This window comes from Medicago sativa, chromosome 1 (assembly GCF_051527215.1).
Source record: "Medicago sativa cultivar Bolivia chromosome 1, Bolivia_mono, whole genome shotgun sequence".
Classification (NCBI taxonomy): domain Eukaryota; kingdom Viridiplantae; phylum Streptophyta; class Magnoliopsida; order Fabales; family Fabaceae; genus Medicago; species Medicago sativa.
The window spans coordinates 2,516,801-2,537,832 of NC_140749.1; the positions used below are offsets into that span (position 1 = coordinate 2,516,801).

The window sequence follows — 21,032 nt, forward strand, 5'->3', positions numbered from 1 at the left end:
TTTCTTTTATGAGGATGGTCAATGTTAGTTATATCATACCATCTAGATATTTTGTTACCAAAACAAATACCATCCAGATATTTAGGTACATATGGATTTTAGTCTTTAATTTTATTAAGTATGACTTTTGATTTTGTCCGAATACTTTTGTTCTTACTCTCATACCTTAAAAATATTTTTAAGTATAGTACCCGACAACAATTATTTGAACATCCATATAATTTTTGTATATTCAGTTATTTTCAAGTAATTTAAATTTTGCATTAATTGTCTTATGATACCCGTATCCGTTTTTTAAGTATATCAAAGAATTATATATACTTTTTGTTTTCTTTTTGCAATCAATAGATCGTGTTGCTTCCTTCAAAAAAAATAGATCGTGTTGCTTATTAAAAAAAATTGAAATTTATCATATTATACAAGCCAAATAAATTAATTGTTTTTGACAATAATAAAAAAGTGGATTTAATATAATTTTTTTTTTGAAGGATTTAATATAAATAGCGAGTTATTATTTTATGGGCCAAGAATTTGCGACCGGTAAATAACAAGGAAGGAAAGAAAAGATAAGTAGTAACACATTTCATTGAATAAGATAACAGTTACAAACCAATTGTCCATTTCATTGAATTTGATCTTCTTTTTTATGACGCAAATTCATTGAATTTGTTTGGATAAACAATTAATAATCCATTTGACAAATTATTTAATAATTAAAACTAAGAGTTGATACATTGAAAGGATGAAGAGTTTGGGAAATGTTGTAACTATTAAGATCGTAGTTGTGAGTTTGAAGTACTTGACCAAGAGTGGCTTGATAAGCTCTCTCTGAAGGATGAGCAACATCCCAGAAAAAGTAGGATGCAGGACTTGGACATTGGATCGTTAACATGTTGCATGAAGGTCCCATTTCAAATGTTCCAGTTCCACAACACCCGGTCCACACATTTACAAACCCTAAAAATTAATATATATCATCGTTTATTAATATGCGCAAATATATAATTCTAACAATATATACCAACATTGTCAGTTAAAAAAATATAAAATAATTAATTGAATTTGCGAGTGAGTAAATCAAACCTGATTGGAAAGGATTTTGTATGAGACGAAGCATAGGAGTATAGACATCAACAAATCTAAGATCATAATCAGGAAGGGAGCCTTTAACAGTTGCAAGCCCCTGCTCTAACATGTTATTGTATTGTGTTGCTAACCCATTCTCAAAATCTACACAAACCCTTAATGGTCCTCCCATTGTAGATCTAGCTGCAGGTAAGCACCCTAATGGAAGTGTACTTAGAACCCACACATGTCGTGCTCCCAATTGATATAGACTCTATAATTATTAACAATCAAAGAATATATGTTAGTTAATAAATTTATAATTGAATGAATAAGTGTAAAGCGTGATATTGCAAACTCAAAGACATAGATCAATATTATTATTATTTTTTTATAGGAAGAGTTGTAAAAAGATAATTAATATCAAACAATTAATTTTGGATGAGAAATTGATAAAAACAAACCTTGACGAAACTTTGCCCGGCCGTAACCAACATATTGGAATATAAATTGAAAGGCATAAGGTGCCTTATAGTAAAGGAATAAGCGAATGCAACATCATTGTTTCCTGATGATATTATAAACAATGCTTTAGATATGATATCAGCTGCTCTTTCATTTCCAACAATTCCTCTCAATTTTGTTATGTATTGTTGGAAATTGCTTAGTTGTTGGCCCATTGTCAAAACTCCTCCCTGTAGTGTGTACATAATATTCATTATAATTAAATTATTGATTTGATAATATGTATTTATATATTTATACGTACAATATTGATAGTAGTCTATTTGTATATGTACCTGTGAGGTTGCTGTCAAATCGTCAAACCCTGATCCACCTGATGCAAAGCATACCCCGGTAACAAGGTCTTGTGATGTTAAAGATGGGTTCAGGAATGCTGGCAATGTGTCTTTCACTCCCAATGCCGACGCTACACACAAATTAAACACATTAATTCTAATCATAACACTTCATTTTAAATTTTAATTAGTGACTAATGGGTTAGTTAGCTCTTTATTTTAATAGGTTTTAAGTAAATCAATCGCTAACTGAGTTAGTGACCGACTTTATTATTAGTGTTTATTTATTTATGTATGGTATATGTGATGCAACAAAAGAAAGGAGTAAATCCTTGACCAGAAAAAAGAAAAAAAGAAATGAGTAAACTAGTTTCATTGCATTTACATGCATGGCCAAACTAAATGATGATTAATCATAACAAAATTAAATTAAAATCATGATTAGTTATAAAATGAATTATTAATGTTAAGACTTACTTATCAAATCTGATAGAACTCTGCCGTTACCGAATCTTCCGGTGGCCTTTCCTCCATAGTAATCCCTTCCATAGGGAGGAAAATTACACTTGGATAAAGTTAAAAGGTTGTTATTATTTCCTGTGTCAAAGATTGAGTCCCCAAATGCAAACACTGCAGGAAATGCTGCATTGGTAGTTTGTGCAATTGCAATATTGGATACTTTGCTGCCAAATAAAACAAGAAAAATTGTCAATCTAACCCACATTAAGTTTTCCATCTTATCTTACTATTAGCTTGTGATTTTCTTGCAATATAGTGTCAACAATATTGAGAGGTATTTATAGATACTAAGCTATGTTTCCAGTCATAATTACACGTAATACTGATTAAATTCTTATCCGCCTTTTTAAGGAAAAAACATTAGTTACCAAAATAAAAAAGAAAAAAATATTAGAATATTCATATTAGTCTTCGAGAATAATCTCAATAGGTATATAATTTAATTAAATTAATTATTTTGTTCAAAAGCATATTTTATATTTTTAATTAATATTTATTTTATATTTTTTAAATATCAATTCAAACTTTTTAATTAACCCAATTAATGATTTCAAACTTGCAAGCTATATTTTTATATTTCAAATTTAGTTTTACATATCAATAAAATAAAATTTGTCAAAAAGTCAGTAAGGCAATTTTGTACAAATTAAGCTACTTTTTTATTTCAATTTTCTATGGTTTAATTTAATTTTAAGCATCAGTTATGCATTGTACGAGACCTAATATTACAAATTCATTCAATGTATGTATGTATTTGTCAATAAAATAGTGCAGTGGTTTGTACCAACAAAAAACGTGTAGTGCAGTGCATGGACTAAAAAACAATTTTTAATTAACGTGAATTGATAATCTTACCTATTCGGGAAAAACTTTGACTTCAATTTTCCGAGAAGGTAATTTTGTATCATACAAATGAAGGCATTAATTGATATAAATTATGTCCAAATTTGTACCCCAAAAAAGAACCAGGTTCAAATTTTACATAAATTTCTAATATTTAGCAGTGAAGTTTGTATAGGTTTTGAAGTAAAACTCTTTCGATCTAAAGATAAAATTTATGATGTTCGGATCAACTTTGGATGACTAATTTAAAAAGTCTAACTCGATCTAATTCAATATAACACGGTTTAATTTAGATCAGTTTTTTAATATCAAATTACAAATTGATTTTATTATTATTATTATTATTATTATTATTATTATTATTATTATTATTATTATTATTATTATTATTATTAAATATAGGAATGGCGTAAAATAATAGGTTTTATGCAAACTTTAACATTAGATTTATTATTTTTGTAAAATAAAATGATTAGTAAAAAATTGATATTACATAATAACAATGATCGATTATGTTTGATACATATGAAATAGTAAAAAAATGTATTAAATTAAACTAATAAGTAATATTTTTTTATTAAGTGCACAGATTCATTTATGGGAAAAAATTCTAGGGAACACAAACTTAATCCAATAGAATGAAAAAGAAAATAAAATAGATCATCACATAAATATATCATTTCTATATTCTCGAATATAGTCATTTTTATCATTGAATCACTCTAAGAGCTAACAATACGTATATCAAGAAATGCATTATTATGTTGATCCTCTATTTACTTCTTGGCTTAATTCTAAGTCATATATGTGGCTTGTAACTGTACTGGAGCCTGTACATGAACTGGTTCCTTAATGATAATGAGTTAATATGCCTTTACCACCTGTAATTTGAGCGAGTTATGGTTTACCCCTTGTAAAAAAAAAGTTTAGATTCCAACCTTGTAATATAAAGATTCTTTCGTTTTAGACCCTGAGGTCATCTGACTGGACAAAATCGTTTACATGGCACGTTGACTGTGTAATTTTGATGACGTGGCATGCTGACCGTGTATTAAAAAAATGGAAAAAAATCTGGAAAATACAAAATGAATAATAATGAAAAAAATTCTGGAAAAATTAAAAATAATGAAAAAAATTAATATATAAATATATATATAAATATATATATAAATTTCGAAATAACAAAATTATTTAAAAATAATAATTACATTACATATCAAAATCAAATAAAAAAAGAAATTATTTTTTTTAAGAAATGAAAAATTTTGGAACTCAATTTATTTCAAAATTTTTCAAAATAATTAGAATATATATATATATATATATATATATATATATATATATATATATATATATTTTAAAAGTTCAGATTTTTCTTTCGAAATTAAAAAGTTCATTTTTTATTAATTATACAAAAACAATATTGGAAAATATTTTTCATTAATTAAAAAAACAAAACATTAGATAATATTTTTTGAAAATAAAAAATTTAAATAGTATTTTTCCAGATTTGAAAATTCTGAAATAATTTTCTTGAATTTTTTTAAAATAAAAATATAAAATATTTTAAAATATTTTTCCGGAATTTAGATAATATTTTTGAAAACTTAAAAAAATAGTTAATCTTTTTCCAGAATTTCAATAAAAAAAATTCAGATTTTTTTCCTAAAATTTTATTCCAGAATTTTTATAAAATATTTTTCGAAATTAAAAAATTAGAAAAAAAAAATCATGAAGAATAGAATTAAGGGTTTGTTATTCAATAGTATATCATGAAAAATAGTTAATCATGAAAAATAGTATAACATGACTTATATACCGATGTCAACCAATATCAATATCCATTTTATCCTGTTATTCATCTAGATTAACACAAATTTGATTTTTTTTTACCTCATTTCACCATTCATTCTAAAAAATTTACGAAATTATGAAGGTTTTTTTTAAAAAATAAAATAAAATTCTTGAAATTAATTTTCAAAATAAAATATTAGATAATATTATATTTACAATTTTTTATAATTTTAATTTAATTTGAATTTTTTTTATAATTTTTTCGAAATTTTTTGATATATATTAAATTTTTTCAGAATTTTTTTCATTATTATTAATTTTTTATTTTTCTAGATTTTTTTAATCTTTTTCATTTTTTTAATACACAGCATGCCACGTCATCAAAATTACACAGTCAGCGATTTTGTCAAGTTAGATGATCTCAGGGTCTAAAACGAAAGAATCTTTATATTACAGGATTGGAATCAAAACTTTTTTTTTACAGGGGGTAAACCAGAACTCGCTCAAATTACAGAGGGATAAAGATATATTAACCCTATGATAATTAATGGATTTTACATGTCTTAAATCAGGCTTAAGATGGGGATTTTCTCTCCTAATTTATTGGAGACCCTAGTTTGAGAGTTCAGACACTTCAAAGGGTTGAAAATCATCATTTCCTTTTAACCCACCAAGATTTGATGAGAACCTCCTCTAATGGAATTTTTTTATCTAACACGTGAACTACCACTCATAGAATCTTCATCGATAATGGAAATATAAATATTAATTAATTTTCTTGGACTTACCTTGTGCTCTTTTCCTTTTGTATCTTCATGATATTATTGCTCCTAAAATTTTGGTTGAGTTGCACTACTCAATTGCTTCTTCCTACTATGCCTTTTGAAGAGCATTCAAGGACCAAAATTTGATGGAATATATTTTTGATTCGTTTGCAAAATTTTCTCATGAACCAAAGTGATCTTCATCGTAGATTTTAGGTTTACTGGCCGTTGCACTTGTGGAACCTAAACCATAGACAAATTTTCATATCTTGTGGTAAAATCCATCTCCTTAGGCGAGCAAACCCTCACAGGATTAGAAGCTGGGACACTACCTGTCTCTTTAATCACGTTAAAAATCTCAGTGTTTGAAAAAATACCAGCATTGTGGCCATATTTCCCACAACTAAAACACACAACACGTAATCCTACACATTTAAGAGTAAGAACAAGACCTATTTCAACATACTACATAATGCCTCCCTAAAACGCCAAAGAAAATTCCTATTATAAAGCTCCATTGGAAGATTAGGAATCCTTGTCCATACAATAACAGTCTAGTTGGAATAATCGTTGCTCCATACAAAGGCCTCCAACGTTGAACGATAAGACAATGATCAACAATTAACCACAATTCATAAAAAATAGCATGATTATATTATTTCTCAATATTGAAATGACCATATAGTGATCTTTTGGAAGGTCCACTACTCTGATGCCCCATCCTTAGCCTATAAGTTCTGTGACTTCACTTCCATGAACCGACTTTCCACATTTTTCTTTTTGAGTTGATACACCATTAAAGTATGCTTCCAAGGATAACACCACAATTTAAACTCATCCCCCGTTAGTTTGTTATTAGGCCACATTGCATCTTCTTGACAATTTTCTTAAAATTAGAGTCAATATAAGAGGTCTCAACTTCAAAATCTTGTGCACCAACCATCTCCAAGAGTTTATCTTTGTAGGAACATCTGTCGTTTAATTACGACCTAACTCCTCCCACGGTATCGACTTTACTTTCTTTGTACCTCTAATCAAGTCGAAACCTTCAACCTCAGGGACCCTAGCAGATCTCATGTCGTCCTTTCACTTCTTCGAATTGAAAGATCAGACAAATCGAAATTTTCCTACCAAACGACATAAACAAACCAAATTGGATCAACCCACACCAATTTTGAAGAAAAACTAATGAGACACAAAGCAAACATAATTAGTAGCAAGGGTTGATGGTCAACCCTAAGCCATGTGCTCCTAATAACTAGTAATATAAACAATTGAAAACCAATAACAATAGATTTATTGTTGGAACAATATTTAAAAATAGTTCAAAAAGGTTTTTCAACCACCGAAAAAATTACTAGGATGAGCAGCGGATTAGGTCACTATCTTTAAGATGTTTCGTGGTACTGTCCAAAATTATGCAAGCAGGTTATCAACCATGACGTCCACTGAATAAAACAACCCAGTTACACTTGTATTAGAGTCTTGGTGCATTGTAGGATTTATTCTAGACTTACAAATTCTATACGGTACTTATATCACTCAATATGGTACAAGACCACTCTAACTTCCTAAGGGTAAATCAAATATCAAAGGGACCTTTTCCAAAGTGATAGAAATAAGGAGGGAGAAGTTGACTCGGAATTGTATCGAGAAGAAAGAGGGAGAAGAAGAAAACATGCTAGTTGCTGTGTTTTAAGATAGGGGCTCCTTATGTTGATGATAGGGGTTCAACAGGTCTTGGGTGCTGGTGGGGCGTTAGCTCGGCGGAAGGGTGTGAGGCAGGGGTATGCGTGCAATCTTGTAGCATGTATATGTCGGCATCATCATTCTTGTCCGTCTTTGGTGGGGTTTTTTTAGGGAGTTCTCGTTTTGATGTTCCGTATATATGCGGAGCCTCTTTGTATTTTTTCCTCACTTTCCGCGAGTGATTTAGTGCTCCTTGCGCTAGCTCGTCGAGAATAATATTTGCCATTTCAAAAAAAAAAAAAATGCCAAGATCGATTACAACCGTGTGCATGCTAACGCCTACAAACCACTTACGTGTACCAAAATAAAAAAATTGCAAAAAAAAAATTAATTAAATATAGTCCATACCATTTAAATAAAGCATAAGAAAGTTGAAAATTTTATATACTTTGGATAATTTTAATTATACTTTAGAGACTTAGTCAAAAAATGTTATACTTTAGAGACTTTTAATGTTATAAAAAAGAAGATGATGGATAGGCTTATAGTGGTGATTTGGTGCTGGCGACCAAGTCCTAAGTGAAGGTAACTTTTGAAATCCACAAGAGGTAGAAATTGAAAGTGAAGTAGTACTCTTTTGAAAATTGTGGAAGAGTTGAACAATGAATATGAAAAAAGTTTGAACAATGAATCTACATTTAATTTAAGAATAAAATTAGAATAATCAAATTAAATATAACAATTGTAATAGTCTTGTGTTTATATTTGAGAGCATCATTTTTTTTTTGTTGTTGCTTACATACGAGATTAGAGGAAGTAAGATTAAATCATAAATTATCGCTGAAGGAGATTTACGGAGGAGCAAAATAAGAAGGAAGAGATTCGGAAAAGGATTAATGAGTATAACACTCTATTATCATCCTAACAACGCCAACCCAGATGACCAGTAGGTGGTTAGGTCATCATATGTAGTGTTGGCCAAGCCGTTTTTGTTGGAAGGTGTGAGGCTCGTGGAGGTGGTAATTGCCTTATCTTTGTCTTGGAAGAGTTGGACCCCGTCCAAGCTTCAGGTTTATGCTTGGCAGTTACTTCTCATTCGTCTTCCAACCAGGAAAAATCTCTTTTCCTCCGGGGTTATCCCTGTCTAGGACCCGACTACTTTGTCATGTGGTCTCTGTGAGGGAGGGAAAGAATCGGTAGATGGTATTTTGGCTTAAATGCACTTTTGACCCTCTATGTTTCAAATAGTTGCGATTTTGACCCCCTAAGAAAAAAAAATGGATATTTTGACCCCCTATGTTTTGTTTCTCTTTTGATTTGCTGATTTTGACCAGTCAACGCCCATGTGGCAGGTCACTTAATGATTTGGCAGACAGCTGTGTAATTTTCATTTTAAAAATTAATAGTAATTCCAATCCTGTAAATAGGCAATTAAAAAAATTAAAAAAGGAAAAAATAAGAGAGAGGAGCATGTGATCTTCTTCCCTCTTCTTGTCTTCATCATCTTCAAAACACTATACTCATATAAACCCAAAAAATCAACAATTAAGTTAACCAATGAAACAAAACAAAACCCATAATCCTAATTAACTCCTCCGATCATCATAAAAAAAAAATTCATTTCTCAATACCCATTTGATTAAGTGAATCTCAAAACCCTTTTCTCAAAATCCATTTGATTGTTTCAAAAATCCAGTAAGCATCAAAATTATCAAACCTGCAATCGATTTTATTTATTTTTATATTTGAAGGATTTGTGGTTTTTTAAAGTGGGAAGGTGTTGATCAGAGACACATCCTACCGAGTTAACCCTTTCGCTTCAAGAATCAGCTTGGTAGGTAAAAATTCATTTCCAAACCTTTTGATTCTTATGTGATTCTATGCCCCACTGAATGTTTTGTTTTCGTTTCCTTTTTCTATTTCCCTTCCATCCCCACTGTTGGAGTTGTTGCTGTTATTGGGTTTGTCATTCAAATAAAGAAGAGGCAAATAAGTGGAAGAATAGATGCAGATCTGGGAAATAATTGTCTAGGAAATAGATTTATGAAAAGGAGGGTGAAATGATACAAACATTATTTTTACCTTTCGGTAAATAATTGTTTGAATTTTGTTGTTCTGTGATGTTGAAGATTAGATGGTGTTGATAAGGAGAAGGAAAAGAAGATGAAGTTGTTTGAATTATAAGTTGAAAGTGTTTTTTGTTTTTATAACCCTTTTCTAGTTTTTTTTTTTCATTTTTCTGGGTTGTATGTTGAAGGATTAAGAAGATGAAGAATGAGGGGGAAGAAAGAAGAGGAAGAAGGAGAAAAAATTAGAAGCTCACGTGCATCTTTCTATTACTTTTTTTTTTAATTCTTGAAATACACACATGGCTTTTCTTTTTAATTTTTAAAATGAAAATTACACAGCTGTCTGCCAAATCACTCAAGTGACCTGCCACATGGGCGTTGACTGGTCAAAATCAGCAAATCAAAAGAGAAACAAAACATAGGGGGGTCAAAATATCCATTTTTTTTCTTAGGGGGTCAAAATCGCAACTATTTGAAACATAGGGGGCCAAAAGTGCATTTAAGCCTAATATTTTTGGTCTTTGTCCAATTGCTTCTAGGATATGGTATAGTGTTTGTTGGTGGTTGGGTTGGGAGTAGGTTTTGCAGGAGAGCGTGCTTGGTATTTTTTAGTTGTTTCTGTCTTTAGATGGGAGTGCTAGGATTAGGTGTTGTCTTACTTTGATCTGACATTCAACTCCGTGGACCCTCTGGAATGCCCACAATGATTTTATTTTTGTGGTGGAAACCGGTGGAAGTTGGTCGGGCTTCTAGTGGATATGATTCAATTCCTCTCCTGGAAGTGGTTCTTCGGTAGATACATATCAACGCTCTCTATATGAATTGAGGGGTGGAGCTTTTTCTCTGTTGAAACCAATAGGGAGATGTAGGTGTTAGATATGGATTCAACATGTGTGAAGGGTTTGGGTGGGGTCATATCTCTGAGAAGCTTATGTGGGTGGGCCTTTGTCCCGTTTTCCCCCTCTTTTTGGTGTTCCTTCTTTTCTGGCTTTATTGTTGGAGTTGTTAGGTGTTATTTTGGGTGTGTGGGTGGGGTGCACTTTGTCTTTTGGGGTTTCAGTTTATTTTCTTGATTTTGGTGCTCGGTTGGCGGGTCCATGCGTTGGGCTCTTCCATCTAGAAACTCTTTTTCCAAGTGTTAAAATAATCCTTTTCCATTAAAAAAAAATTATTTTTCTATTTTAACATCTAATGAGTGAAAAACCACTATTTCTTGTTTGTCATCATCTTATCGTAGTTTAGAATATACCGTATAGAATCATTCTCTCATTCACCACTTTGTTTGTTAATCTTATGGCCCTTGTACTAAAAAAAACTTCACTCAACCAAGTTAAACAAAAAAAAAATCAAACCAAAAATAATAATTGATATGATTTGATCAGGAGAAAGACGTTCGTTGTGATAAGCTTGCTGGAGGGATGTACATGCATGCACTCATAGATGCTCAAGTAAGTATATTGAGCAACGTTAAGGGTTAATGCATTCATCGACGCTCAAGTAAGTATATTCGTGCTTGTTGTCGTGCATACAATCATTTCTCAATTGATTTTGACACGTTTGATTGTTTTGAATAAGAATTAATTTTACATCCATTTTTTTAACTTGAATTAATTTTGCCTTTAAAAAAATAGTTTTTTTTTTGTTTATTAGTATAAAAATCATTTATTTCATAAAAATAATGTAATGAAAATGATCTCAAATCAACGGTGAAATTAGTTAAAAATGCTTTGGTGAAAATGTAGTGAATTCAAGGATTGGGTGGCTATGTGCATCCTCTTTTCTTAAAAAATAATAATATCTCGAATGTTGTTCTAAAAATAAAAAAATAAAATCTCGAACCTGGGACTTTAAGGAGGAGCACACTCCCAGATTGCAAGTCAATACCACTAAGCCAACCCAAGTGGGTTTTATAAAATCTCGAATGTTATACAAAATGGAACCCTGTTATGGATAAAAATGTGGTGAATTCGAGGACTGAAAATGAAACACATCATGGGCAATTACTAAAACAAGTACTCCCTCCGGTCACTATTATAAACAAAAAACTATTTTTTAGGTTCATTGAATGAGTGATGTTATAGACCACATACATCATTTATTCAATGAACCTAAAAAGTAATTTTTTGCTTATAATAGTGACCGGAGGGAGTATGTCCTTTGTCTTAGGTAGGTGTAGTTCAAATTGGTGAAAGATTGAATTTGAATTAATAAAATTTAATCAATATGTTTTGGAATGAATTTCAGGCTGACCAAATGAAAATTTTAAAATCCACTACTTTGATTAAAACAAAAAGTGTAAGAAGCATTTTGATTATTAGTTGGTGGTGAGAATTTTGAATCGTTTTTTTGTTGTTGTCAAGTAAGATAGTTGTTAGAAATACACCTTTTTAAAGTGAATAAATGGGATGTCGGGGTTCGAACCTCGACCACTGCATATTATATGCAATGTCTCTATTAACTGAATTAAACTCACAAGGATGAATTTTGAATTGCTTGAACAAAGATATATTAAATATTGAAATGTTTAGTACATGTTTGATGTCACGATGATTTTACTAAAAGCACGATGAGCCGATGTGATTTTATAAAATTTATTGTCATTTTTGCTTTTATTTGTCATTTTATAGAAGATACATTTTGTAGCTTTTGCAAAATGTAGGAGCATTTTTGCTTTTTACATGATGAGTTTGTCTACCCCATCCAAACACACTCATTATAAGAGAAATATTAACCAAGATCAAAATATTAACCAATATCAATTTAAGAGAAGTGGATGAAAATTAAAGTTTGGAATATTTTTTTTGTTTATTCAAAAATCAAACTCAGGTCCTCCCGTATGATTCATTCTAGTTGAATCTCATTAACAAATGAGGCCAATTACTTGGTTAAATATCAGAATATTTAAAAAGGTGGATATATTTTGTTTTGACTCGTAAAACAAAGAAAACAAATGAGTCTCTTGCACAAAAACGGATGCACAGCTCCTTAACCATTCTATCAACCCCACATTCCATTTTTATGTAACCCTTTGGTCACCCAACCCAACCATGATTATCTATCTACCCTATAATCTTTTATAGTTGAACTTTATAAAAAGCTGAGGAAGGGTAGAGTTTGGCAACACAATCATCAGTTCAACAAAATCAAAAGCTGAGAGAAATACAAACACCTTTGGATTTTGATCTTTTATTAATTTGGATGAGAACTGTTTTCCGCACCTTTGGCTATAAAAACAAACAAAGGTGGGAAAACATTTCTCATCTAAACAATAAGAGGTGATTGAAGGGAGGGAGCATTAGCAGTAGATTGTTGCAAGAATTTTTACTGTAAGATAATTTACATATTTTAATGCATATGTAGTGTTGGTATTGTTCTGTTAGTACCTTAGTACACTGTTTTGGTTCTGATTTACATGCCATACCATATTCATGTTCTATAAGTTTACACACTAAATTCAACCATTGTTCTCACTTTTGAGTAGGAATCATGTAGCTGTTTACAGTTTTTTTCTCAAAAGAAAGAATAATGACCAAAGTGTGAAACATACAAGTGGAAAGCAAGGGATGTTATAACAAGAAGCACAAGTTTTCATGCTTAGATACCTACTACTTAATTAACAAGGATATTATGGTAAGACTGATTTTAGTTGGTATTGAATTAATCATGGACCCTGTTTGTGCGCTGCACAACACAACTTAACTAATTTTTTCCAACAAGTTTAAGATCAAGTTGAGTAGTGAAATCAGTAATTAATCATGGACAATGTGTTTATGCACAAATGTGTTTGTAAATGACTTTTCCTTGAATATTTCCTAACTTCCTAACACAAGTAAATAGGATAAATCACTTCAAGTTCAAGAAGAGATCATAAGAGATCTCATTAAATAATTCTGAGTGGCTAAATTCTACCAACAAGTTTAGAAGTTGAAGAAGAAATACTGATTTCCAGGGGATTGTTAGCCTTATCAATCTGCCATAAGAAAGATATATGTACGAGATGGAGTATGTATGTTTGGTTTTTCGGTGGATAAAAGTGAGTTCAATGTAAAATGATTTATGTTTGAAAGTATTTGTGCAAAAGTAGATTTAACAATAAATTTAAGGCTAAAATCTATTATGGAAAGAATCATAACTTCAAGTAAAATCAATTCTCCTTTAAACTACCCCCAAACATGATAAAATCAATTCTATAACCTCTAAAATCACTTTCGACTCTCTTGAATTGAAACAATGTGTTAAGAGTCCCACACCGGTTAGGAGTTGGTCTGACAATTTGTTTATAAGTGGGGGCAATCCTCACCTCACAAGCCGGTTTTGTGGGGTTGTGTTAGGCCCAACCACGATTTCTAAGATGGTATCAAAGCCTCTTCACGATTATGGGCCACCTGTTGTCAGGTTTCCGTTATCGGGCCACCCGTCATTTATGTTCACGCTTCAGATGTGTAATCCTGAGAGTGAGGGGGTGTGTTAAGAGTCCCACATCGGTTAGGAGTTGGTCTGACTTCAGATGTGTAATCCTGAGCGTGAGGGGGTGTGTTAAGAGTCCCACATCGGTTAGGAGTTGGTCTGACAATTTGTTTATAAGTGGGGGCAATTCTCACCTCACAAGCCGGTTTTATGGGGTTGTGTTAGGCCCAACCACGATTTCTAAGACAATGAAACAGTACATGTGTAATATAGTTAAGTGTAATATAGTTAAACTTCAAGTGCACTTGATGAAGGGGAAGAAAAATGATCTGCATCCTGTTAAACTTCAAGTGCACTTGATGAAGGGGAAGTAATATAGTTAAGTGTAATATAGTTAAACTTCAAGTGCACTTGATGAAGGGGAAGAAAAATGATCTGCATCCTGTTAAACTTCAAGTGCACTTGATGAAGGGGAAGAAAAATGATCTGCATCCTCCTAAAAAAATAACACTCTGACTACACAAAAAGCAAAACAAGGACACATCATATTCCAAAGCTTGTGGTGAATACAAAGCCACGCTCTACTCATCATGTTTCGGTATGGTTGTATCTGATCAACCATCACAGTTTACTGGTTACCATATTTAGTCAAGCATACTATTGTTTCTACTTGAAAGCAATTCCACTTTTAAAATGTAGATTCACGGATATTTAAGATGGTAATAAATGCTATGATAAATGAATAATGTAGATTCACGGATATTTAAGATGGTAATAAATGCTATGATAAATGAATAAATGATACTGGTAAATTTTAGTACTTGATAATTCCTTAAACAATAATAGAAATTTGTACTCCCTCCGGTTATTATTTATAAGCAAAAACAATGAAAAGTGAATTTTTGCTCATAATAATGATCTCTATGTTCTTCAAAAAAAAAAAATGATCTCTATGTTGTATAGGTCATATGTGATGGGTGCTCCAAAGCAGGAATATATTTATTAATTAATAACTAGTTTTTTTCGATTTTTTTTGTCAAGTAGCCTAGTGACAAAAAATTCACTTCTTAAGGTGAATAAATGAGATGTAGAGGGTTCAAATTCTAACCCATATATTATGCAAATGTCCCTGCCAACGGGGACATTTTTTTTTTCTTTCAAACTTTAAACACTGATTTAGCTCTTGCTACAAATAGATCAAAGAAAACAGCTTCAAAAAAAGGTCCAATGATGTATTTCATTATGTCATGCTCCAAATTAATTACTAATTCCAATCTGCACAGTTCCTAGAAATATTTGTTGCACTATAATATTCAAATACCATTTTCTAAAATTAGCCATCAATCTCCCTGTAGGTGCCAATCATTATGCACAATGAGAAAGAAGAAGCCGGGGAATGCCGTCGATAAGAAAGAGTCCAACTGAACTGTTTAAGCTTATTTAAACTAAAATCATACAACACAAGAATTGAGGATTGGATGATGCATACAGAAAAACATTATCAAGTTCTCATTTCAAGATATAAAATATGCAATTGTTTTCTTGTTCTCTTCGGTTAACAAAATAAATAGTTTGGCCTCTTATCCACTTTATCCCATTCATAAGTATTATATTGAAATCCCTATTCCTTAGACAAAAAATTGGAGTTGGATAATAAACTACAGAGCTAGGTTCTACTAATTAATATGAAAAACAATAGATAAAGAGAGACCTTTTCTTAAAGGGATACACCATTTCCTTAAATTCTTCTACAACCTTCGATGTGTCTGACCTTTGACTAGCAATGGAGAAACCCAACTCCTCAAGCATCATACCATTTTCCATAAAAAATTTGGCTAAGAACATCTCATGCTTGTCTCCATTTACTTTTTCAAATTTCACAACTTGGAGAGAAGAGACCACACAATGTGGCAAACCAGCAGAATTGAGAAACTCTTCGGCAAAACTATGTATTCCCTGACGATTAATGATCAAGCAAAGTCCATATAAGACTCATAAGTAGAAAACAAAAAGAGGGTGGGGGAGGGGGAGCCATTAACTAGTCACAAAACTACAAACACTGCGCCACACGAAACTCTGGCAAAACTATGTATTTCCGAATGATTAATGATCAAAGTCCAAATAAAACTGTTGAGGATGACTCAAAATTTGGTGTTTTGGAGTTTTGGAGGAACAGAGAAATCGTGACACGATTTCGTGAGCGTGGCACGATTTTGGTATGTCGTGAGCATGTTTTCTGGATGTTCAATCGTGACACGATTTTGGGAAAACGTGACACGATTTTCGGCTTGCTGGGCAAGTTTTCAGGATAAGGTTGGTCGTACCTTGGGTCGTACGTATCAACCGTGTCACGATTTGGACAAACGTGACACGATTTTGACAGATCTGAAACACGTTTTAAGCACTCCATGACCCATTTTGTTGGGTAAGCTTGGTGAATCTCATGGAAACCAAAGGAGGGAACTTTTAGGGTTTTAGATACTAAAGGTTGAGGGTCTTTGGGTGAGGTTCAAAGCTTCAAGATGTGAATCTTGGAGAACCAAAAGAGGGGGCTCTTGGGAAAAGGGTTGGTGCCTTTTGGGGAAGATTCATGGGGTTGGGAAACACATGAGTGAAGAGTCTTTTGTAAGCAACATGGGTGAGTCTTGTGAAACCAAAAGAGAAGATCCTTAGTGAAATCAAAGGCTAAGGGTTGGTTCTCTTTTGGGGGTTAGATTCCAGTGTTGGGAAACAATTGTAAACACCTTGGGAGAGTGAAAATTCATGAGTGTCTTGTTCATTGGTGAGATTGGGAAAATGGGTAGAAATTAGGGTTGTTCTTTGTGAGCTTGTTGAAGCTAATTTCTTGTAACCCATTTGTATCTCTTTGTAAGAACTCATTGATAGTGGATTGGAGAGATCAATCTCTCCCCCAGAGTAGGTCAAGTTGGACCGAACTGGGTGAACATTTCTTGGTGTTGTTATCTTTTCTTTACTCTCTTTATCTTGTTTATTCCTTGGTTGGATTGTGGTTTTGCTATGCACTTGGTTTATAGACTAGGTTTATATTGTTGTTGGTGCTTGTGGTTAATTTTGGTCGTTGGTTGCCATTGATACTTGCTCCACACATCATAGTTTGTATTGGTGTGAAATTTGAGTCCGGAATTCACAACAATTGGCGCCCACCGTGGGGCAAGGGGAGAAGTTTGTCAAGTGTGCACCATGGGTACCAAAGGTTACATCTTGAAGATGGAAGCAAGCATAGTTCAATGGAAGTGTATGGAAGCATTGAAGGTTGAGGTTTCGAAGCCGGTCATCCTAACACAATCAAAGAAGGAAAAGTATGAAGAGAGGAGGTCATGATGGTGATGTCGTGGCGGTGATGTGTGTGTTCCCAATTATCAAGTTCGGCTTGGAGAGGCGGTGTGAAGAATACTCGCGATCAACCTTTGAGGTGGAGTGGCAAGGTGGAAGCATAGTGTGAGTACGCATTTGGAAGTTGAGGTATAGAAAGCTCAACTTGAGGTGAAGTTGATGACACCGGGAATGGTACGACTATGGAGGCCTTGGGTGCTATGCTCTAGTTGTGAGCATGTGAATTCTTCAAGAGGACGGAAGGCATTCCGGGGGTTGAAGAATGTTTGGCATGGCTTGTGGAATTACCGGAAAAGGCCAATGGTAATTGGAGGCAAGTGAATCTTCGGGAGGACGGGTTTGATCACTCCGTGGGCCGAAGAGGTTATGGTGTAGGCTTGTGGAACTACCTAAAAATCCTAGTGTAGTTGGATGCAAGGAACTTCAAGAGGGCGGAAGGCATTCCGAGGATTGAAGAGGTAAAGGTGAATTCTTGTGGAGCTACTTGGTGTAGTTGGATGCAAGGGAAAAGAAAAGGGAATTGATGGTTGATGGTTAAAGTGGCATCACCACAAATTTAGAGTCAAGGTGGAGAATTGTTGAGGATGACTCAAAGTTTGGTGTTTTGGAGTTTTGGAGGAACAGAGAAATCGTGACACGATTTCGTGAGCGTGGCACGATTTTGGTATGTCGTGAGCATGTTTTCTGGATGTTCAATCGTGACACGATTTTGGGAAAATGTGACACGATTTTCGGCTTGCTGGGCAAGTTTTCAGGATAAGGTTGGTCGTACCTTGGGTCGTACGTATCAACCGTGTCACGATTTGGACAAACGTGACACGATTTTGACAGATCTGAAACACGTTTTAAGCACTCCATGACCCATTTTGTTGGGTAAGCTTGGTGAATCTCATGGAAACCAAAGGAGGGAACTTTTAGGGTTTTAGATACTAAAGGTTGAGGGTCTTTGGGTGAGGTTCAAAGCTTCAAGATGTGAATCTTGGAGAACCAAAAGAGGGGGCTCTTGGGAAAAGGGTTGGTGCCTTTTGGGGAAGATTCATGGGGTTGGGAAACACATGAGTGAAGAGTCTTTTGTAAGCAACATGGGTGAGTCTTGTGAAACCAAAAGAGAAGATCCTTAGTGAAATCAAAGGCTAAGGGTTGGTTCTCTTTTGGGGGTTAGATTCTAGTGTTGGGAAACAATTGTAAACACCTTGGGAGAGTGAAAATTCATGAGTGTCTTGTTCATTGGTGAGATTGGGAAAATGGGTAGAAATTAGGGTTGTTCTTTGTGAGCTTGTTGAAGCTAATTTCTTGTAACCCATTTGTATCTCTTTGTAAGAACTCATTGATAGTGGATTGGAGAGATCAATCTCTCCCCCAGAGTAGGTCAAGTTGGACCGAACTGGGTGAACATTTCTTGGTGTTGTTATCTTTTCTTTACTCTCTTTATCTTGTTTATTCCTTGGTTGGATTGTGGTTTTGCTATGCACTTGGTTTATAGACTAGGTTTATATTGTTGTTGGTGCTTGTGGTTAATTTTGGTCGTTGGTTGCCATTGATACTTGCTCCACACATCATAGTTTGTATTGGTGTGAAATTTGAGTCCGGAATTCACAACAAAAACTCATAAAAAGCAAATAAATTATTGAGGAAAAAACTATGTAAATATGCAACTTGTATGAATACAATGCAGCCAAAGTTGCATTTATTAAATACTAAGTACTAACCTTGAGAACTAGCGTCTTGAGAATCGGCGAGTTTTGAAGTAAGGTTATAAGAACTTCAACAGTAACTAAGCCAAGCTCCAAATTGCTCAACAAGGAAAATACAGGTACATTAGCTTTTTTCAGTACCTGGATGACATAAAGAACGAAACTAATTGTTATTGCAACAAAAAGAATACAATTTTGAGCTCAATTGAGAACCAACTTATGAATATACATGTTACTGATTTAGGAAAACTTACCAAATTGAAACTAATATATTTACGTGTGCCGGTGTTTAACTAATTATCTAATTACTTATGCGGGAAAGTATAAAATAAGTACCAAGATTTGGCATCAACATAGCCAGTGTCAAAAAAGGTTAAAGAACACACACACACACACGCGCGCTTACCTCAATATTCAAGTCCAACCCCTCAAATTTGATAGATTTCACGCGATGAAATTGATTTAAAAGGTGAAGGAGAAAAGGAATGCGTTTTGTTTCAGGAAATCTTGGCTTACAAATGATTTCAGCTGAATCAAAAGACAGGAAACCATGATCGAGCAAATGAATTAGCTGTGCTATACCATACCCAGAGTGAGTGAATTGCTTGAGATGCAAAGCATTGAATTTGATGGATTGGCTACATAGGTCATGGAATACCAGATTATAAAATTCAATGTCTTGTTCTATGGAAACAATTTCAAGTAGAGGAGCTTGTACAATAAGATCTTTTCCACCCGACCAATTGCAGTTTTTGATATCAAACTTTCTAAGAAATGGTAAACTTAGGGTCAAACAGTCGCTAGAGGGATCAATGTTAAAAAAGATTCCATGCAACTTGAGGAGTTTTAGGTGTCCAAAATGAATAGAAATGCTGGGAGCTTTTATGGTGGAGAACACATGGAGCACCAATTCTAATTCTTCTAAGGAGGTGCAGTTGAAAAGATAATGAGATGTAAGAGCAGAAAAGGGGAGCTGATAAAAAGATGAATGGATCCGAAGATTTTTTACTCTCCGATTCAAGATGCTAGAGATCCAAGTATTTTGAAGGGATACATCACGCTTGTTATTGATCAGTAAAGAAAATCTCTCCAACTCCATGCTTGAGATCGAAGTAAGGAGAAGTGCTCTGCCAACAAAATTTACAAACTGCTGCTCTTTTTTACCGGATTCTATTTTCATCCCGCTCTCAAAATCTATCTCCACACGCCTTTCATATACTTCTGCATCTCGCACAATGAATTTATGATTGCCGCCGACATGACACCTTTGACATATAGTCAATTCATACTGCATCCAAAATCATCAGAGTTGCTTAATTTATCATCAATGTTTTAGGGTGGACTATCAAATAAGACAACAAGAGGGAGAAAACTAACCTTATCATAGTCATAGCAATAATCAGTGCAAATTTCTTCGCAATAAAAACACACTGGATTATAATTGTATGATAAATCAATATCATCTATATCGAGCTTGGTGATGGATGATGTCCATCGATTCATCCATCTCTTGGACAACACACAAGTCCGAACAACATCTTTTGTAGGGAGGAAAGACAGAACGCGATTTACAAGTGATTCAGGTAGCTTGCTGTTGATTGTGTCTTCTTCAACTATACTTGCCATTTGAGTACACTTGTGAAACTTACTTGAACCAGCATCCATGTTACTTACTGCAGTTTCAATAACAGTTAGCATATATATACATACTATCATTTGAGTACTCTAGAGATCATTTGCATATTATGTTCTACAATATGAAGCACATAAACTCCACATATTATATTATATCATTTTATCGAATGATTATCAATGTTGATGTGTCAATGTCCACGCCGTGTCTGGTGTCGGTGATTCATAGTCTACAAATCCTCTTTTAATTCTAGAATTAGGTTATTTAATAAAAAGAGTTAACTTATTTTGACCTATCGTTGGTTGTGCTTCATCATACTCACAAAGTCCAGGCATTCCATCAATGTTATGACATCTAGTTTACGTATGTAATAATCAACACATGCTAAAATGTAAAAACGA

At 33.3% G+C, this 21,032-nt stretch overlaps 2 protein-coding genes and 1 long non-coding RNA gene across 3 annotated transcripts; 1 reads left to right on the top strand and 2 right to left on the bottom strand.

The window, feature by feature from the left end:
* Positions 1 to 567: 567 nt before the first annotated feature.
* On the bottom strand, positions 568 to 2,647 carry LOC146951698 (GDSL esterase/lipase At1g23500-like). The gene is made up of 5 exons (XM_085754295.1): positions 2,343 to 2,647; positions 1,866 to 1,996; positions 1,530 to 1,760; positions 1,084 to 1,339; positions 568 to 957 (listed from the first exon to the last, which is right to left on the bottom strand). The coding sequence occupies exons 1-5, from the start codon at positions 2,599 to 2,601 to the stop codon at positions 707 to 709; spliced, it is 1,128 nt and encodes a 375-aa protein (XP_085610421.1). The 5' UTR covers positions 2,602 to 2,647; the 3' UTR covers positions 568 to 706.
* A 9,846-nt stretch (positions 2,648 to 12,493) lies between these two features.
* Positions 12,494 to 15,218, top strand: LOC146951699 (uncharacterized). The gene is made up of 2 exons (XR_015032087.1): positions 12,494 to 13,985; positions 14,051 to 15,218. It is a non-coding gene; the product is annotated as an uncharacterized LOC146951699 (long non-coding RNA).
* A 148-nt stretch (positions 15,219 to 15,366) lies between these two features.
* LOC146951700 (F-box/FBD/LRR-repeat protein At3g14710-like) lies at positions 15,367 to 20,699 on the bottom strand. The gene is made up of 4 exons (XM_085754304.1): positions 20,376 to 20,699; positions 19,405 to 20,286; positions 19,014 to 19,139; positions 15,367 to 15,906 (listed from the first exon to the last, which is right to left on the bottom strand). Exons 1-4 carry the CDS (start codon positions 20,694 to 20,696, stop codon positions 15,631 to 15,633), a joined length of 1,605 nt encoding a protein of 534 aa, XP_085610430.1. The 5' UTR covers positions 20,697 to 20,699; the 3' UTR covers positions 15,367 to 15,630.
* Positions 20,700 to 21,032: the final 333 nt, after the last annotated feature.